The sequence below is a fragment of the Chanodichthys erythropterus genome, chromosome 22 (assembly GCF_024489055.1).
Source record: "Chanodichthys erythropterus isolate Z2021 chromosome 22, ASM2448905v1, whole genome shotgun sequence".
Lineage (NCBI taxonomy): Eukaryota > Metazoa > Chordata > Actinopteri > Cypriniformes > Xenocyprididae > Chanodichthys > Chanodichthys erythropterus.
Genome location: NC_090242.1, coordinates 27,431,219 through 27,449,282, shown reverse-complemented (window position 1 = coordinate 27,449,282; position 18,064 = coordinate 27,431,219). Strand labels below are relative to the sequence as shown.

General features: G+C 36.7%; 2 protein-coding genes across 2 annotated transcripts; one reads left to right on the top strand and one right to left on the bottom strand.

Moving 5' to 3' along the window:
- Window positions 1-5,458: 5,458 nt before the first annotated feature.
- Window positions 5,459-13,081, bottom strand: zmat2 (zinc finger, matrin-type 2). Its single transcript, XM_067376318.1, has 6 exons — window positions 13,042-13,081; window positions 12,535-12,625; window positions 12,161-12,284; window positions 10,746-10,819; window positions 10,327-10,472; window positions 5,459-6,424 (listed from the first exon to the last, which is right to left on the bottom strand). Exons 1-6 carry the CDS (start codon window positions 13,057-13,059, stop codon window positions 6,281-6,283), a joined length of 597 nt encoding a protein of 198 aa, XP_067232419.1. The 5' UTR covers window positions 13,060-13,081; the 3' UTR covers window positions 5,459-6,280.
- A 624-nt stretch (window positions 13,082-13,705) lies between these two features.
- Window positions 13,706-15,903, top strand: slbp2 (stem-loop binding protein 2). Its single transcript, XM_067376865.1, has 8 exons — window positions 13,706-13,757; window positions 13,864-13,992; window positions 14,106-14,174; window positions 14,269-14,352; window positions 14,524-14,670; window positions 14,762-14,929; window positions 15,010-15,154; window positions 15,336-15,903. The coding sequence occupies exons 1-8, from the start codon at window positions 13,708-13,710 to the stop codon at window positions 15,510-15,512; spliced, it is 969 nt and encodes a 322-aa protein (XP_067232966.1). The 5' UTR covers window positions 13,706-13,707; the 3' UTR covers window positions 15,513-15,903.
- Window positions 15,904-18,064: the final 2,161 nt, after the last annotated feature.

Below are 18,064 nucleotides of genomic sequence, written 5' to 3'. Positions count from 1 at the left end.
AAAACTCAGAATGACATCCACTTCCCCATAGACTTCCTGTTAATGATTGTTGTGACAAATAGGGGAAGTACAGCCCCTTCATGAAAAAAACAAGATATTACTTGATATATGATCATTCATCCTCGCCCCCTCAGATTAATGTAGACTATAAGCATTTGGACATTGTGTTGTTAAAATCACAATTGTTTGTTTTGGAATTATGATAAATGGCCATTTAGTGGGGATGAAACACTTAGATTTAAGTGTAACCTCTGCCAGTCACACTTCAAGATCACACAAGCAAAATCATTGTGGGGAAAAAAAAAAATAAAAAATGGGTTAAAAACTACCCAATGTGGGCTGGGTAAATATAGGACAGAACACATATCAGGTTGTTTATTTTGCTGTTGCATTGTTTTATTGTAACTTCATACATGAATTAATGTTTACAGATTAACTTAAAGTCTAAACTTTTTTTTAATACTCCACACAACCACTGGTTTAAATGCATGATATTTTCGATCATATTTTATAGTACAGCATATTTTATATCGTTTTTAATACATATACTGCCTACATTTAAGCTAGTTTAACAAATATTAGAAGTAAAAAAATAAACATTTAGAAGTAATTCAAGCGTAATCGACCAGTCTCTGTTGTCCAGTTTCCACCGTAAAGGCGCTGGATCTCGTGCCGGAGATGGCTCGCGTTCGACGGGGAAACTGCTAACTTCAGACCGCCACCTTGGATTTGACTCGTAGCGAAATATACTGTGACTGACTCCATAACCTGTCCATAAATAATCAGTGTACAATTCTGATAACATATTTTAACATCCTAAGTATTTATATTCTGTATCTTTTTGAATAAAATCATACAGTTTTATGCAAGGCATCCATCACGCGAAAAGGCCAACACTCGTTTAGGTGATTCACATCGCGCCCCTTTATGTTGCTTTGCATAAAATTAAACGATATACAGAACAATAACGAATTCGTAGATAAAATAAAACGTACACAAACCTGTAATTTACCGAAGACATGCACCAATTTGACGCGGAGCTGCACTGCTCTCTCCTGAAGAAATCACAAAAGGCCCGCGATAAACAACTCAACCCCTGGGTTGTTATGTCTGACCCAGAAGGGTCATCCAAAAACTACCTAAACACTGGAAAAATAACCTAAAAAAAAAGTGTAGAGTGTAGTAGACTTGCTATCATGGCTGCTTACTTGTCAAGCAGAAATAATAGGATACAACTGTACATATAGTATGTCAGTGACATTGTTTTGTATTGAGATGCACACCAGTAAGGTGTTTATTTTTATAAGGAACATTTATAAAAGCAACCTAAATATCCTAATTGAACAAATGCCTAATCCTGGCTGAATTTAAGCCCTGTCTGTGAAACCAGACCATGGACAGTTTACAACACTTGAGTCATGTAGTCTCATCTTTTGGTTCAGCTTCATTTGTCATTAGTTGATGCTTCACAGCTAAATATTTAGCTTATTGTTTTTAATATAGATTTAAAATCTACATTTAGATTCAGCATTTTGATTGATAAGCTATTTTTATCAATTTAAATTTAAAACCATATACAGTATGTCTAAAAAAAAAAAAAAAAAAAAAATACAAATTGCACTGTTTTTAACTTTTTAAAAATAAACCTGATTGAACTGTGCTCTATTTTAAAATAAGCACCCAGATTGATTTGTGGGATATTACAAAATACCACATTTGCGAAAATAAAGTGTTTTATGTGACGATTGTGACCTGCAACATGAGTGTCTGGTTCAGTCCCTGAACTGTTCACATTCGACACCCACAGCTGGAAACTATGAGTTGCAAGCTTTCAGTTGCTCCTGTTCTTGAGTCTAGGGGTTGGTTCATGGAAATATTTTGGTAAATGTGCTTCCATCACTGAATATCATCTTTGATGTAGCTGTAAAGTTTGTTTGATTCACAAACCTGTAAACGGATGTTCAGATATAGTTATATTACAATTATTTGATGTCATACAATACCCCTGCCTGTCACACATATTTCCATTTCCTGGCTGCTTACGCAGTAGAAGTAATGTGGGTGTATTAAAAATCTGTTTGGGGGCAAACTCAGCAGTCTTGATTCAAGGTAATGTCATCCTGTTGTTTATATATAAATATGTAAATGAGCTCCCACACTGAAAACAGTAGTAATGTTACTTAAATATATTTCAGTGGAAACTATCGTTACATGATGCATTTCTTTTGCAATGACTCTTTAGACACTCTTTCCTTCATTTTTGCTGATTTTAAATTCAATTATTTGAGCATTTTGTGACTGATGATTCTTAATATATTTAATAATTTAGTCTATGGTCTCAACTCTGTCTTTGGAGATCACAACCCTGTCATGGTGCTCAATTTTTTTCCTCATTTTTGATAAAACTGACATGCTATATTTCCTCTTTAACTGTGCACAATGGCAACATGGCATTTATAGGCAAATGAAAGGCCAGAACCCTCTGGCCACGTGTCACCATATGTCTCTGACTTGAGGCCTGCAGAGCCCTTCATGCTGTGTGAACAGCCGAGCCACTTCCCTTTATGAATAAACATATCACTTGGTTTTTGTTGGAATATGTATTTATCTTGTGAATTGGCATTTTTCACTGAAAAGGTCTATGAGACAATTTAGAATGTCATATGCTGACTTTTGATTTAACCCATTTTATTGATTATTTTAGCCAGGTGTTTTTGCATCTGCAATATGAATTCTTATTACCCAATAGCACCATCAGGTGGTGATCTATTTTATAAAATCAATACAAGATAAAACTTTTCCTTCACTTTAGTTTTGGTAATTAATCCCCAGAATTATAATTATTATTTGTTTAATTGTCAATAACAGAATTTACAGTTCCAAGAAGGTTAATTTAATGTATTAACCCAAATTTACTGTGTTTACTTAAGGTAAATTATTAATATTAATAATTCAATTAAAAAACATTCTAAGTTTGTCTTTGTATGGGCAGATTTGACATATTTGAGTATATATATATATATATATATATATATATATATATATATATATATATAAAATATTTGATTAATGTGATCACCTCTATAAAAGCAGAAGTTTGCTGGTCTGGAGCCTTCTGATGTGTGTTAACACAGTGCCAAAGAGGAAAGACATCAGCAATGATCTTAGAGAAGCAACTGTTGCTGCCATCATTCTGAGAAGGGGTTACAATGCCATTTCCAAAAAATTTGAAGTCCATCATTCTACAGTGAGGAAGATTATTCACAAGTGCACTGTCAAAAATCAAAAATTGAGAGAACTTAAAAGTTTACGGCAACTAACTTCAGCAGATTTTTGTGTTTTCTCAACTTGTTTTTGTAGATTTTTGAGTTCTCTCAACTTTTTGTTGTATAAACAATACAGCAAGTTGAGAAAACTCAAAAACCTGCTGAAGTTTGTTGTCTTAAAATTTTAAGTTTTCTCAACTTTTGATTTTTTGCAGTGTGGAAGACATAAAAAACAGACATCAATCTTACCAGGAGTGGATGTCACAGCAAATTCACCCCAAGATCAGACCGTGTAAACTGCAAACAACCCAGGAACTACACCTCAGACTCCACAAGCCTCAGTTAACATGTTAATGATAAAGTTTAAGACAATACGATTAGAAAAAGTATGGCTTGTTTGGAAGGGTTGCAGGGAGAAATCCTCATCATTCTAAAAAGAATATGGCAGCATAGCTTAGGTTTACAAAGTTGCATCTAAACAAACCATAAGGCTTCTAGAACAATGTTCTTTGGGCAGACGAGACCAAAGTGGAGATGTTTGACCATAATGCACAGTGCCAAGTTTGGTGAAAACCAAAAGAACATATCAGCACAAACACCTCAAACCAAAAGTAAAGCATGCTGGTGGAAGGGTGATGATTTTGGACTTGTTTTGTAGCCATGGGCCCTGGCCACCTCACAGACCATGAACTCCTCTGTATACCAAAGTATTCTAGAATCATATGTGAGGCTGTCTGTCCGACAGCTAAAGCTTGGCTAAAATCGGGTCATGCAACTGTACAATAATCTGAAGATCACCAGGAAATCTAAACCAGAATGGCTGAAAAAGAAAAGAATCAAGGTGTTGCAATGACCCAGTTAAGTCCGGACCTCAACCTGGCTGAAATGCTGTGGCGAGAGCTGTGATAAACAAATACCCACAAACCTCATTAAACTGGAGCAACATTGTAAAGAAGAGTGGGCCAAAATTCATCCAGAATGATGTGAGAGACTAATAAAGTCATACAGAAAATAATTACTTCAAGTTATTGCTACTAAAAGTAGATGTACAAGCAATTGAATCATTGGGTGTCCTAAGTTTGTCACGCATGGCTTTATTTATGCTAAATAATGATGTAGTGTGATATATATCATGTGTTATTGTTCATCTGAGGTTTTATTTTCCAAATTTTAAGACCTACCAAGCATTAGATGTTTTTTTTTTTATTCAATAGGGTGTATATATATATATATATATATATATATATAAAATCACAAACCCGCCTCCCCTCACTTACTCGTTTCATTTGCTCCAGATGAATGCTGTTGGTGTTACAGGGCTTGAATTTTGGCGTGGGATTGTGCATATTGTTGTACAAAATTGTACTCATTCCCACAGATTTTGTGCTCACACCCAAAGTACACACACATAAATATAACTCTCTCAGTACTAAATTGAGTTCTTTTTTACTGCTTATTATACTTAAACAGTCAGATACACATAAAATGCCGGTCTTGGTGAGTATTCATGTAACGTTACAGTCAGTTTTAAGTGAACGTAAACCATCGAGAAAGTCGCTTCGTGCGTTTTCTCTGATCGGATAGCTTAGAAGCGGAGCTTCTAACGGCTGCTGCAGTGACGCGATGACTTTACCAATCGGCGATTGGCTCTTATCTAGAAGGCGGGACTAATTCCGCCATATTGCGCATTGCACTTCCTCCCATTCAAAACAAATGAGTGACGCGTTTTGTGTTATTCTGTAGTCTTTGGTTCTAACTCAATAATAATATTTAATTTTCATCCTTTAAAAATGAGGTTGAAAAGTTTAACAGATAATGTTTGTGTATTAAATTTACATCTGTGTCCTTTCTCAAGCTACTTGTTTTCAAGAAACAAAACAATATAATTATATATATATATATATATATATATATATATATATATATATATATATATATATATATATATATAGAAAAGGAACCAGCCCTTCGATGGGTCCACAACATCGAATCTGGCCCCCTTTTAAAAACATTTGGACGGCCCTGATCTTACCAGTGCTGTTGGCATGCTCTCTCCTATTTTGGTCTTTAATTTTGCAAATTAGCTGATGAGCAATAAAATGCAACTCATATTTGTTGCTTGTGGTGACGTGAACTTCCGTTTTGTGGAGACACATTTATGTGGCCAAATATAAATGGAATCTTTTTGATAAATCAGATAGATATCTGATCAGTGAAAATGCATGCAGAGACCAGGCGTAAACAGGTCCTAACAGTATAATGGATCCATGCAACAGGTCTTAAAGTGACAGCAGCCTAATATACCTGCTGCCAAATTATGAGATAATATAAAAAAAAATATCTATATGGCATTTTTTTCCCCATGGTATCGTTGTCAAAATTGTGGCCAGTGAAAATGCTGAGTGGCTAGTAACTTTGGAAAACCACTAGCCACAGTGGCTGGTCAGCTGGCCCTGCACACATACACACATATACATATATATATTTTTATAAATACAGCAGAAAACTCTTAGGTCTAAGGATGGTTGACAATGCTTTAATGTCAAATTGCAATCTGTCATTCTCCTTATAATTAAAAAAAAAAAAGCAACGCTCTTCCCCTCATCTACAAAGACATTGAGGAATGGAAGCATCAAGTTTCGTCTTCAAAAAAAAGATTTGAACTTTTCCTTTTTCAGTGTGAAAGGGGTAAAAGGGTTACTTCAGACACAACTCATAAAAACATATGCATAATGCAGCCCTATTTACACAATCACCTTATAACAAAAACTTAATCATAACAAGAAGTTTAATTTAGATTGACGGAGTTATGCTAATGTTCTGTGATCAAGGACCTAAAACAGGTTAACCTACTATAGGTTTTTACCACGTGTTGAATAGGGAGTATTTAACAGACTGTGCGATAAAAAGCTGTGTGGTCCTGTGAAGGAATATTGAAGTTCTTGAAAATGTTCATACAGTTCAAAGAAACCTATTCAGAAAGGTCTTGGTGAGCAAACTTTTGAAATGAGAGATCAGTGGCCTTTTTTGGAGGATCCAAAACCTGAGAATCCCATCACAGCAGCCATTTCATCGTCATCTTCAAAGTTGAGGTCTTCTTCTGCCTTTCTTTTCTTTTCCTTTTGCTTCTCTTTCCTGTAGGCTTTTGCTTTTTCCTCCTTAACAACAGAATGAAAGAAACAACCAACACAGAGCAACAAGTTATAAAGAGTATTGATATACACTTTCCAGAAAAAAAAAAAAGTGAAATTTTGTCTTAGGCTTAAATTTACCACCACAAGTTATAGAAAACATGCATTGGAAATTACACTTTTTTTTATATTCGCAACTTCATAAGAGTGAGTTAAAATGCACTGGTTTTCAAGACACTTACTACATCCGTTTTACACCACAAGCGTGAGTGGCGCGTGACAACCGTGTCAGCGTAACTACATCGTCACTGCAGCTATAGACCCGCGAGAGTATTCACACCGGAAGCGTTTGTACAGCATCAAAGCAGCAACTCCAAAGCTACACGTAAAGTGAGCATTTCTTTACAAAGAAATTTGTTTTTAGAAGTTGGTCATTTATAAACTTGATAGTCTTGAAAGTTTGTTAACATGGGGAGGTATACAAAATTTGCATGTAAATGGTAAACGGCACAACAAAGAAAACATCTCAGATTGTGCCGTTTCAGTCCAACTTTGATCTAGAACATGCCGTTTACTTTAGTTTTTTATAATACACCATACTTTTACACAAACTGAATAGTTAAAACAAGTTTAAATGGGTAAATTTTCTATAAATATTTTTGATTCTTAATTTTCTTTTCTGACATACTCCAATTCTTTTAAAACACACTAGACATGCTTATTCTGTGCATTTTTTCATATTTATTTTGTTAATCAAAAGTGTGCGTGTCACTTGAAAATTAAGCGTGAGCAGCGCAGCAAAAATAGACTCAGCGCCGAAACTGCTGCTCATGCGATGCTCACACTCCCGGTGTGAATGCACTCATTAGTTAACATGCACGGTAAAAAAATACACGCTGCTCACTAGGGGTGTAACATTTCTCCGTGTGTAAAAAAAAAAAAAAAAAAAAAAAAAAAAAAAAAAATCAAACCCTACAGTTCTCCACATATGGTTCGCTTGCACTTGCACCATGATTGATCTTATGAGGCATATAAAGTATCTCACAGAAGTGAGTACACCCCTCACATTTTGTAAATATTTTATTACATCTTTTCATGCGACACTGAAGAACTGACGCTTTGCTACAATGTAAAGTAGTGTCCTGTGGTCTGATGAGACCAAGATAAACGTATTTGGTTCAGATGGTGTCAAGAGTGTGTGGCGGCAACCAGGTGAGGAGTACAAAGACAAATGTATCTTGCCTACAGTCAAGCATTGTGGTGGGAGTGTCATGGTCTGGGGCTGCATGAGTGCTGTCGGCACTGGGAAACTACAGTTCATTGAGGGAACCATGAATGAGCAGAGCATGATCCCCTCCCTTCAGAGACTGGGCCGCAGGGCAGTATTTCAACATGATAACGACCACAAACACACCTCCAAAATGACCACTGCCTTGCTAAAGAAGCTGAGGGTAAAGGTGATGGACTGGCCAAGCATGTCTCCAGACCTAAACACTATTGAGCATCTGTGGGGCATCCTCAAAGGGAAGGTGGAGGAGCGCAAGGTCTCTAACATCCAACAGCTCTGTGATGTCGTCATGGAGGAGTGGAAGAGGACTCCAGTGGCAACCTGTGACGCTCTGGTGAACTCCATGCCCAAGAGGGTCAAGGCAGTGCTGGAAAATAATGGTGGCCACACAAAATATTGACACTTTTTGCCCAATTTGGACATTTTCACTTAGGTGTGTACTCACTTTTGTGGTCAGCGGTTTAGACATTAATGGCTGTGTGTCGAGTTATTTTGAGGGGACAGAAAAATTACACTGTTATACATGCTGTACACTCACTACTTTACATTGTAGCAAAGGGTCATTTCTTCAGTGCTGTCACATGAAAAGATATTAAATATTTACAAAAATGTGAGGGGTGTACTCACTTCTGTGAGATACTGTACATCTATAATAGGGTTTGTTGAAAATAAATAAAACAGAGAATTAGGCTAATGTATGATTTTGTCAATGGATATGCATTCTGGCTTCCCCTAAACTTTGTTAAATGCGAGTGCCATATGCTCTATCTGACCAGTCATTTACGCCGTCATCAGCTGGGTGTTAATGGCGCGCGGGCAGGGTGAGACCTGAACAGCACACGCTGCTATCTGTGTTTAAACTAAACTCATTTAAGCCTTGCTAATTTTAATATTTGCTCGCAAGACGCGAAAGAGAACTCGTGCGCTGTGAGAAGATTTGTGCACACATCCGAAGCGCACACACTGAAGCGCATAAATAATGAGTTCTCTTTCAGGTCTTAAATAGACAAATTCACACAAAAATTATGTCAACATGTCCGTCTTGGCCAGTATCTTAGCAAACATAGTCGGTTATGTGTTATACATTAGGTCTTAAAGTTACAGCAGCCTAATATTCCTGCTGTCTGTGTTTTATGTTGTTAATCAAACAACAAAAGACAAGGGAATCACTCATTGCTCGACTGAATAGCTTTTGTAACTTAACCGGTTTCACAGACAAGGCTTAAGCTAGTCCTAGACTAAAATGCATGTTTGGGCTGTTTTAACTGAAAGCAACTTGCACTGATATATCTTACAATGTGTTAGTGTAACTGTTTTGTCTTAAGATACAGTATTTTTTTTTTCTAGGGTACGTTTATAAAAACTACTTAAATATCCTAATTGAACTAAGCGTAATCCTGGTTTAGGCTAAGCCCTGTCTGTGAAACCGGGCCAATAATTAATAATGATTAAAGTCCCTGTAAAGTCATTTTAAAGTATGTGTTTTGAGCTTTTCACACCACAGAAAAATGTGTTATTAACCACCCAGCCAAATTTGAATGGTTAAAAAAAAATCTGCAAGTAAATGAAATAAGTTATCAAAATCTCGAAAAAAATAGGCATCGCTCTCTGCTCTCAAACACTAGGGGCGTGTCCGCTGTCGGCGCTGAAACCACACCCACTCGCGAGAGCTGCCGTCTCAACTTACTTGTCTAATGAGTCAAACATACTGATGCATATAAACAAAAGAATCACGTTTGAGGGTTGCACATTTTAGTAGAGTTACTGTGGACTACCTACTAATTATACACAAACTCAGTAACTTACACTCATTGGTGGGCACGTAGCCTACTGCCGGACTGTTGTCGAGTCGACAAATGACGGTGCCGCGAGACGGGAGGAAATAAGAAGACCGAGTTGTATTGTATATTATAACAACCATGTTATATGCATTTGCGTGACGAAGGCATTACTAGCTAAATGTACAAAGGGCTGTATAACTGTAATGACACTCGAGACACAGCGAGTGAACCGCTGTAGAGGCGGCGCCACGCTCGGTGCGTCATCGACAGTTATATAGTGTTAGGGGAGGGGCTATGCTCGGGGGACGATGTGCGTCATTAGACCCCCGTTTTAGCTCCGCCCAAAAAATCCTGAGCAGAGACTTGGTGGAAAACGGTTTAACGCTCTAACTTCACAATTAAGCATTACTCAATTCACACACTTTGTAATGTGTTTCAGCAATACATTTGTAACATTTATAAAGTGTTTAGAAAGAATTCTCAGAATTGACTTTACAGGGACTTTAATCTTTACTTTATTTATACAATGAAGATTTGTTTTACATTTGATTAGCTACTTTATTCAATTTCTGTACCTGAAACTACTGCTAGATACCTGAAAAGCATGTTTTATTTATTTATATCTTTGCTCTACCATATTTATTTATGCTGTTGCTTATTTTCTTTATTTTTATTTGACAGTAGTCCTATTTTCCCTGAACACAGCACATACCGAACCGTACTGAAACCGAGATAAAAACCGAACCGCAAGTAATTTGAACCATTGCACCCCTACTGCTCACGCTTACGGTGTGAAACAGCCGTTATTTGCATGTCACCTGTCAGTAAATGTGTGAATGAACTTCAGTTTCAACACTGACCTCCTCTCGCAACTCCTTCATTCGTTCCTCAAAATCATACTCCTTCTGCTTTTCCTCCAGCTTTTTCTTGTTCACTTCAAAACGTTTTTTAACTTGGTCCAGTGAAGAGCGCTCTACTCGCATGGACATCCCCAGGTTTCTCTGATCTATGAATTGTAAATAAATGTATTGAATTAGAAAAAGCTACTGGCCAAGACTGACTTTTCCACAGAAATATAACAGCTAGACACGAAATTACAAGAGTAACATACACAATAATAATAAAAAAGAAAAAAGTATGTATCCAAAGAAACAGTATGTAAGGATAGTATAAATATTCATTTAAATATTGCATATAAGGATTTGTACAGGTACAGTGGATAAATAGGAATTTACATATTGCATTCAATGAAGATGTTGCATCAAACCTCAATACTTACGTTTTTTACCATTAATATGATCTAAGAAGTTTATGGAATCTTTTACTACACAATCGCAGACATTACAGTAGTACCTGAGAGAAAAAAAATGTTGACAAATATTATTAATTGACACAAATACATAATAGAGTGCAACAGTAGGGTTCCACAAGTAAAAACTAATTTAATGTAATTAAATTAAAATTTATGTAATTAAATTAATTTAACTTGAGCTATGAGGTTGTTAATCGATAGTATTTGCTTCTGTTGAAACTGTCAGCCAGCATTATTTCAACTTAGTTTTAAAATAATTGTTTAACAGCAGAATTTGTGTTGAAAAACTACATTACCCATAATGCTGTACAGTCGAAACAAGCAAATCACACCAAAAGATCTCTTTAGCCCCACCCACTCCCATGAAGTGCTGCAAATGATATAATGAAGTCGGTCTCCCTACACTCAAAATGTTTAAATATTTCAACTTTTATGCATATTTTGCAATAATCTTAAAATATATTGTTTATATAGGCTATATAAAATCTATGTAGTTTTATATTTCTCCATTGTTTTTGCTGTTCACAACGCTTCATGATATTATAGTTCTTTCCCTCACTAAAGCCGTTAAGTACACAGTCTTTTGCCTTTATATTTTTGTCCGATTTTCAAATCCTTTTTTGCTTAAAATGAAAGTTAAGTGTAATGTTGTGATTTACCTCATAGCTGGTTGGCTTGGTTTATTATGGCTTATAACGCTTTAGCAAAGACTTTTTTGAAATCCCTATGGGAGAAATGAATGTAATAACACTTCCGGAACCAAGGCCTCCGAAATAGTGAATGGGCGCTGTTGCACTCTATTACAGCAATAGAAATAGCACAATGACCTAAAACACATGCAGCCCATGAAAAAACTCTCTGGGCAACTTATGCTTCAACACAGCACTAGCTAGGTTTCCATCATCCTATTTTTATGCAAATTTTGGGATATCCCATTAAAAACGCTGCACAGAAACACCAAGATGTGCATGAATTTGAAAAATGTGCATTAAAAACATGTGCAGTCATATGTGGTGGATATTTTTTATCCTTCACAAGCGTAAACTATGACGGAAACACATTTACCAAATAAATCACTCAATGTGCAACTAAAAAAATCATATGACGTTGCCTCACCAGAGGGTGTGATTGGATAATTGGACTAAAAAGCAGAACAATTGCATCACTCAGCATCTCAAATGTTGGTTTGAGACAATTTTGTTCTCTTCAACACATCGAATCGAAACTGTGCTTTATTCGTTAATGTTTTATGCAATATTTCAATGTTGTGCATAAGTTAAATTCACAATATTGGATGGAAACATAGCCAGTGATCACTTATTCATGAACTCATATTGACATTGTTATACTACGTATGTTATACTTGTATAGCAGTTACCCACCCTCCCATCTCAGCCTGTGGTGTGGTCTTTGTGATGACGATAGTCTTCCCCAGTTTCGACTCCAGATCCACTTTATAATCTCTGTGGCGGAGAAGCTCCCGTTTGACGGGGGGCACAGGCTTGCCTGAAGAATGAAACAAATGGACGACATAGGAAATACTGCCATATACTATTTAATTGGATTAGATATAATCATAATGTGATAATTTCAGTATTATATTCTGTTCTTGACAAGCTTGAAGGGAAAAAAACTCACTTGATGCAGGGGTGAATTCAGGGTTTATTGGGACACTTTTTGCCATTGAGATAACTTGGACAAAATGTCCCAATCAACCTGAATTCACCTAAAACTGAATTAATATTGAAAGGCTTACCATCTTTTTTCTCTCTCTCTTCCGTGATTCGTTTCTGGGCCAGCTGTTCATATTCATCTTTGTCCCACTTGCGTCGAAAATCATTCTTGGACTACAAAAACAAGCAGAAGATATTATAAACATGTTAAACAAGGGGATCACATCAGCTGTATTCATTCAACTGCATAGAGCAGCCTGTGCACAAGATCGAATATTAATATAAACCCGTACGACCATATTAATAGTTTAAAAAGACTGTCGGCCAATAATACTAGAGAAGTTAGACTCCAAATCGTAATCATAATTAAAATACATATCTGTTTTCGTTCTTGTAAATGACAAAACAAAACCATCTGGCGTCACGGATAGTTTTGATCTTCCAACGACAACGATATAAAACGTTGTACGCTTTTAAAAATATGATTTTAATAACCGAATTGTGCGCAAAACGTTTGTCTTAAGAACGAGGATAGATCGCAACTCTAAACAAAGAAAGAAATCAAAAACAACTCTTAGCAAATTTCATACCCCACTGCCAGACGCCATTTTGCTATCGTGATGTCGTAAAGCGTGCGTGACTGTCGTAAACTAGTGCTGTTGCTAATCTATTTCGAAAGTGGTCACTGACAGTGGGGGAAAATATTAATAATTACAATATTCGTTAGCTAAAAACGTTTTATGTTTTGTTACGTTTAACGTGTTTGAAATGGTTTCATTTTTTTTATTTCATAGTTGTTTTACTGTTTAAATTTTGACAGTAAAATTTTAGTAATTTTACATTGTGACAGCTGAGAAAAAGTGTATGAGTTAAATTAGCCTAACTGGAACAGTTTTTTTCTTTTTCTTTTTTTTTTTGCGAAAAAGCTGAAAAATTTCAATAGTTTTTGATGTTACCAAATACTTTAAGGTATGTGTCTAATCAGAGAAAAATTCACTGAAAAAACTGACAACTTGATCCTTTTTGTCCCCGTGGGAACGACCAGAAACTGTTCACTAGGCATTTTCATAATAAAAGCGCAATTATTTCCCTGAACGCGAAAGCGTTATTTTATCATGAATCATTTATTCTGATTATTTTTTTCTGAATGATTACTGGCCTTACCTGTCTCATTTGTACAGCCCCGCCCTCAGTACACCTGTCGCTGATAAAAAGCTTTGTCAAACTCAACGTGTTGTGTGGCTGTAGCCAAAATCATGACAACACGCTTAGAAAGCCTTCTTCAAAGTCCCTTTGAGTCGCGGTTGTATGTTTTCAAAATTCTTCTTCTTCTAACTATATTTTTGTTATTAAATCTAATTAGGCTCATGTGTTAGCTACTCATGTAGGACACTTTGTCTTTTGTATTTCAGAGGTCTGCCCCTTCATTTGTGGCCAACAGACGTTGCCCAAGACTTAAAGACTAAAACACACTCTCTTCCATGTAGCCCAGAGCCTTGGCTTCTTCCAGGCTGCAGTACAGTGTATGATAGTCTTGTCAGGTAAATATCTATGTAGACTGAAGAAAAACATGGTAAGTTCCCTTATGTTTTGGCTACAGATTGCAAACTTGATAATGTTTTGTGAACTGTGTATTCCCCCCCCCCCCTCGCAGCTGCTCTAAAACCCCACAGTCCGCTTCACATAATGGAGAAAAGACTTCTGCTGTTCAGAAGCCTCGCAGGTCTGTTATTAAACTATTTTTAGTTGTGTGGGGGATGATGGTGAGTGTTCTTGTGTGGAAGTTTTGTCTTAACTTCTAAATGTTCTCTGTTCAGGTCCTCCATCCTTGAGCGGTGCATCCTGAAGATGTCTACAGCTAGTGTTGCTGTTGGAACGGAAGACCTAGATGGGATCAAGAGGTTTGGCAAATGTCTTTGTGTAGTTAGAATAAGTAAAGAAATTTTAAAGACACTGATTTTAATAGACCTGAATACGAAGTATAATTTATATAAACTATTTTTACTAATACAAATAAGTGCATTTATTTAGCCTTGTTCCAGCTGATTAAATGACCAAAACTCATTTTATAGGTCACCATCAGGGGTAAAGTGGTGCCCCCAAAATGCTGACCCATCACATTTTGAGACCAATGAGGCAGTTCTGAAGCGCAGACAAAAACAGATTCAGTATGGAAAGAATACCTGTGGCTACCAGAACTACGAGCAGCAGATTCCAAAGTGAGATTTGCTGAAATTGTTTTGGATGTTCTCCTGATTGTAGTGAATGCATAACTAAGCTTTCTGGGTATTGTATCTCCTCAATGTTCAGGCGTCTGCGTGTTCCTGGGATTCACCCTTCCACTCCAAACAAATACCGCAAATATAGCCGCAGATCTTGGGATATGCAAGTCCGCCTCTGGCGGAGGGCGCTTCATGCGTGGGACCCACCATCTGCCTCCCATAGAGACATGGAAGGACAAGACCCTGTTGATCAATTGTGAGTCTAGTTTGTTTTTTTTTTTTTTGTTTTTTTTTAACTTTTTTACATTCTATTAATTTGTATGTTTTAACTCTTAGGCAGAGCTTGCTTGAGAAGATGAATACAGAGCTGTGCGAAGCCAGCGAAAAGGAGGGCACAAAGTGGGAAATGGTGCCAGACTCAATTTCCCAACCTCCAGAGTTCTCAACTGATGGTCCTTGGCTGTCTAATAATGCTTCTCAGGTCAGACCTAAATATTGAGTCAATGGTTGTATTGAAATTGAATACTCCATATCCAAACTTGTGTAAATGTCGTCTTGTCTGCTGCATCTTATACACTGCCTCTTTGCAAATGTAAGAAATAAAAACCTTTTCTGTTTGAGCCTGTGTAATTTCCGATGCTAACTGGGATTCTTCTGTCCAGATTGGGGTCCCATGCCACCAGAGCCAAACCTCTCAGCTTGGATTGGGCTATACCTTTAGTAGTCACCTAACAGCACAGGAAAATGTCCTAGGATGGTTGCGATTTCTCCTCGAGACTGACCACAACCGAAACCAGGCGCCTTTGCTGCATGAAGAGCCTTTCTGGAGATATACATAGTGTCTCGTCAAATCATGTGAATGGTCTGCACAGATCAGGTGCAAAACTTGTTCTACCAGCAGTGTTAGATGTTCGAATTACACTTTTGGGATCACTTTCTCCTAGTTCCGTATGTTGTGCACCGTATTTTGTAATCAAGGCATCCTCTTCATCCTCTGAATGTTGTACACTTCTTGGTATCTGTTATTGCTACTTTGTTCCTCACCTTCTAATTTTCTATTTATTTTTATCTTGTCCTTCAAAAACACAGGTTAATTTTGTTCATTCTTAACACTACATTTCCCTCTTGTTTGTCACGTCACTGTTTTTCTAAAAACAGGAAGTTTAGAAGTTTTAATTTTATTTTTGTGTGGACCTCGATGAATGGAAAGCAAAACTAATAAAGATGTGGACTGGCTATAGCTGACTCTGCATACGTCACTAACTGGTTGTGCTACATTCTACAGACTATTTTAATGCATTCTGCACAATGCTTTCAGTGTTTGGAAATTAATAATTATACCCCACTAGTTGGAATGGTAGTGATTGCTTTTTCTTTTTTCCATTTAATGGTAAATTTACATTGACAATGTTCTAAAACTTGTGTGTGAATTTTTTTTTTTTTTTTTATATATATTTGCATTTTTCACAGGGATCCACACAAATTACTAAAAATGCTGCGTTATGCATGCCAAGCCAGCAGTAGTTGGTGACATCACTTTGTAAAGAAATGCACTTTTTTTTTTCTTTTAACTAAAAACATAAAACTTGTCATGTAAACGGCCCCTAATCTTACCTCTTAAAGTCCCCTTGCAGTCAATTTCATCCCTTAAAGGGGCTCTATGTAAGAATGACAGCTAGTGGTTGAAATGGGTACTGCAGTCCAAATTGAAAATATTGTTTGCCCTGCCCCCTCCTCAGACTTGATGCTCTCGCGGGTTGCCAGTTTGAAGACCCGCAACAGGACATCCTGTTGAACATTTGTCCTGTTGAACAGTTGACATTTAAAGGCAAGCAGACTTACACACCGTAAGATAATTAGTTGATTTGTGTTAATATCGTGTTTTAATATGCTCCTGTAGAGTTTCTTTTTAAAGCTGGATGCTGAGGCTTTAGGTCTGGTAGAATCTGATCTCTGACCCAGTTTGTTCACTGACTTCCATGGCTGCAATTCGCTGCATGTGTTTTCCGACTGGCAACCCAGGGTGACGAAATACCAATTATTTTTTTATTTTTTTTTATTTTTTCCAAAGTAAAATTACTGGCTGTAGCAATGGTTCCCATGTGACCTCAGCATGTTTAATAAATATCTGCAAACATAGTATTTTTATGCTTTAGCAGTCAAAAACTTGCATATAGCACCTTTTAAAACTAATCTTTGAACACCAAAATTACATTAACTTTGTTTTTTTTTTTCCTGTGAAATTCTTAAAGCCTTAAAATAGCTTGAATGTTACTCTACACCCTTGCCTCATTTAATATACACTGATTTATGAATATGATAATTAGCCCCACCTCCACTCACTCGAGCAAGCTCAGAAATCCACTTGGTCAACTTACTGAGGTAAACGCATATTGCTAAATCTACCCAATTTTTCATATCAACAGAAAAATATTCCGGGTTAACCTTCCTTTTGAGACTTTTTTGCGCGGTCAGTTAATGATATGCTAAAGCCCACCGGCACGTCGTCGTGATTGGTTACAAGGTAGTTTGTGACGTCAAACACTGTCATCCAAGATGTTCATGTCTGTCTTTCTTCAGTCGAAAAGAAATTAAGGTTTTTGATGAAAACATTCCAGGATTTTTCTCCATATAGTGGACTTCAATGGCCTCCAGACGGTGTAAGGTCAAAATGAGTTTCAGTGCACCTTTAAACGATTACCAGACGAGGAATAAGGGTCTTATACAGTGAAACGATCGGTCATTTTCGAAAAAAATAAATACAACCGTATGTTTTATAAACCCAAATGATCGCCTTGTATGTGCTTCTGCTTTCTGTATTCTTCAAAACACTTACGCTGTATGTCCTAAGCCTTCCCTATTCAACTTACAGGAAAAAAATGGAACTGGCACCATGTTCATTCCCTAAGTTGAATAGGGAAGGCGTAGGACATACAGCGTAAGCACGTACAAGCCGATCATTTGTGTTTATAAAGCATATACAGTTGTATTTTTTCAAAAATGACCGATCGTTTCACTGTATAAGACCCTTATTCCTTGTCTGGTATAATTTAAAGCCCTTTGAAGCTGCACTGAAACTGTCATTTTGACCTTCAACAGTGGAGTCCATTGAAATCCAATATAAGGAGAATAAGGAATGTTTTCATCAAAAACCTTAATTTCTTTTCGACTGAAGAAAGAAAGACATGAACATCTTGGATGACAGGGGGGTGAGTAATTTATCAGGAAAATTTTATTTGAAAGTGGACTAATCCTTTAAAAGCATGTTAAAAACACCAGATAGACATATGAACAACATAACTTTGACTTTATGTAAAGCATCCTTACTCAAATAATTGTACCTTTTTATTAGAACACCCATGACATGAGTGATGGGGTATGTTCGTACTAC

Coding starts and splice junctions, on each gene's coding strand:
- zmat2 (XM_067376318.1), bottom strand. Junction 12,285..12,534: donor AGAGAGAGAGAAAAAAGATG/GTAAGCCTTTCA, acceptor TTCATTCTTCAG/GCAAGCCTGTGCCCCCCGTC. Junction 6,425..10,326: donor TGAAGGAGTTGCGAGAGGAG/GTCAGTGTTGAA, acceptor TCTGTTGTTAAG/GAGGAAAAAGCAAAAGCCTA.
- slbp2 (XM_067376865.1), top strand. CDS start 13,708: ATGACAACACGCTTAGAAAGCCTTCTTCAAAGTCCCTTTGAGTCGCGG. Junction 13,993..14,105: donor GTGTATGATAGTCTTGTCAG/GTAAATATCTAT, acceptor CCCCCCTCGCAG/CTGCTCTAAAACCCCACAGT. Junction 14,930..15,009: donor CAAGACCCTGTTGATCAATT/GTGAGTCTAGTT, acceptor TTTAACTCTTAG/GCAGAGCTTGCTTGAGAAGA.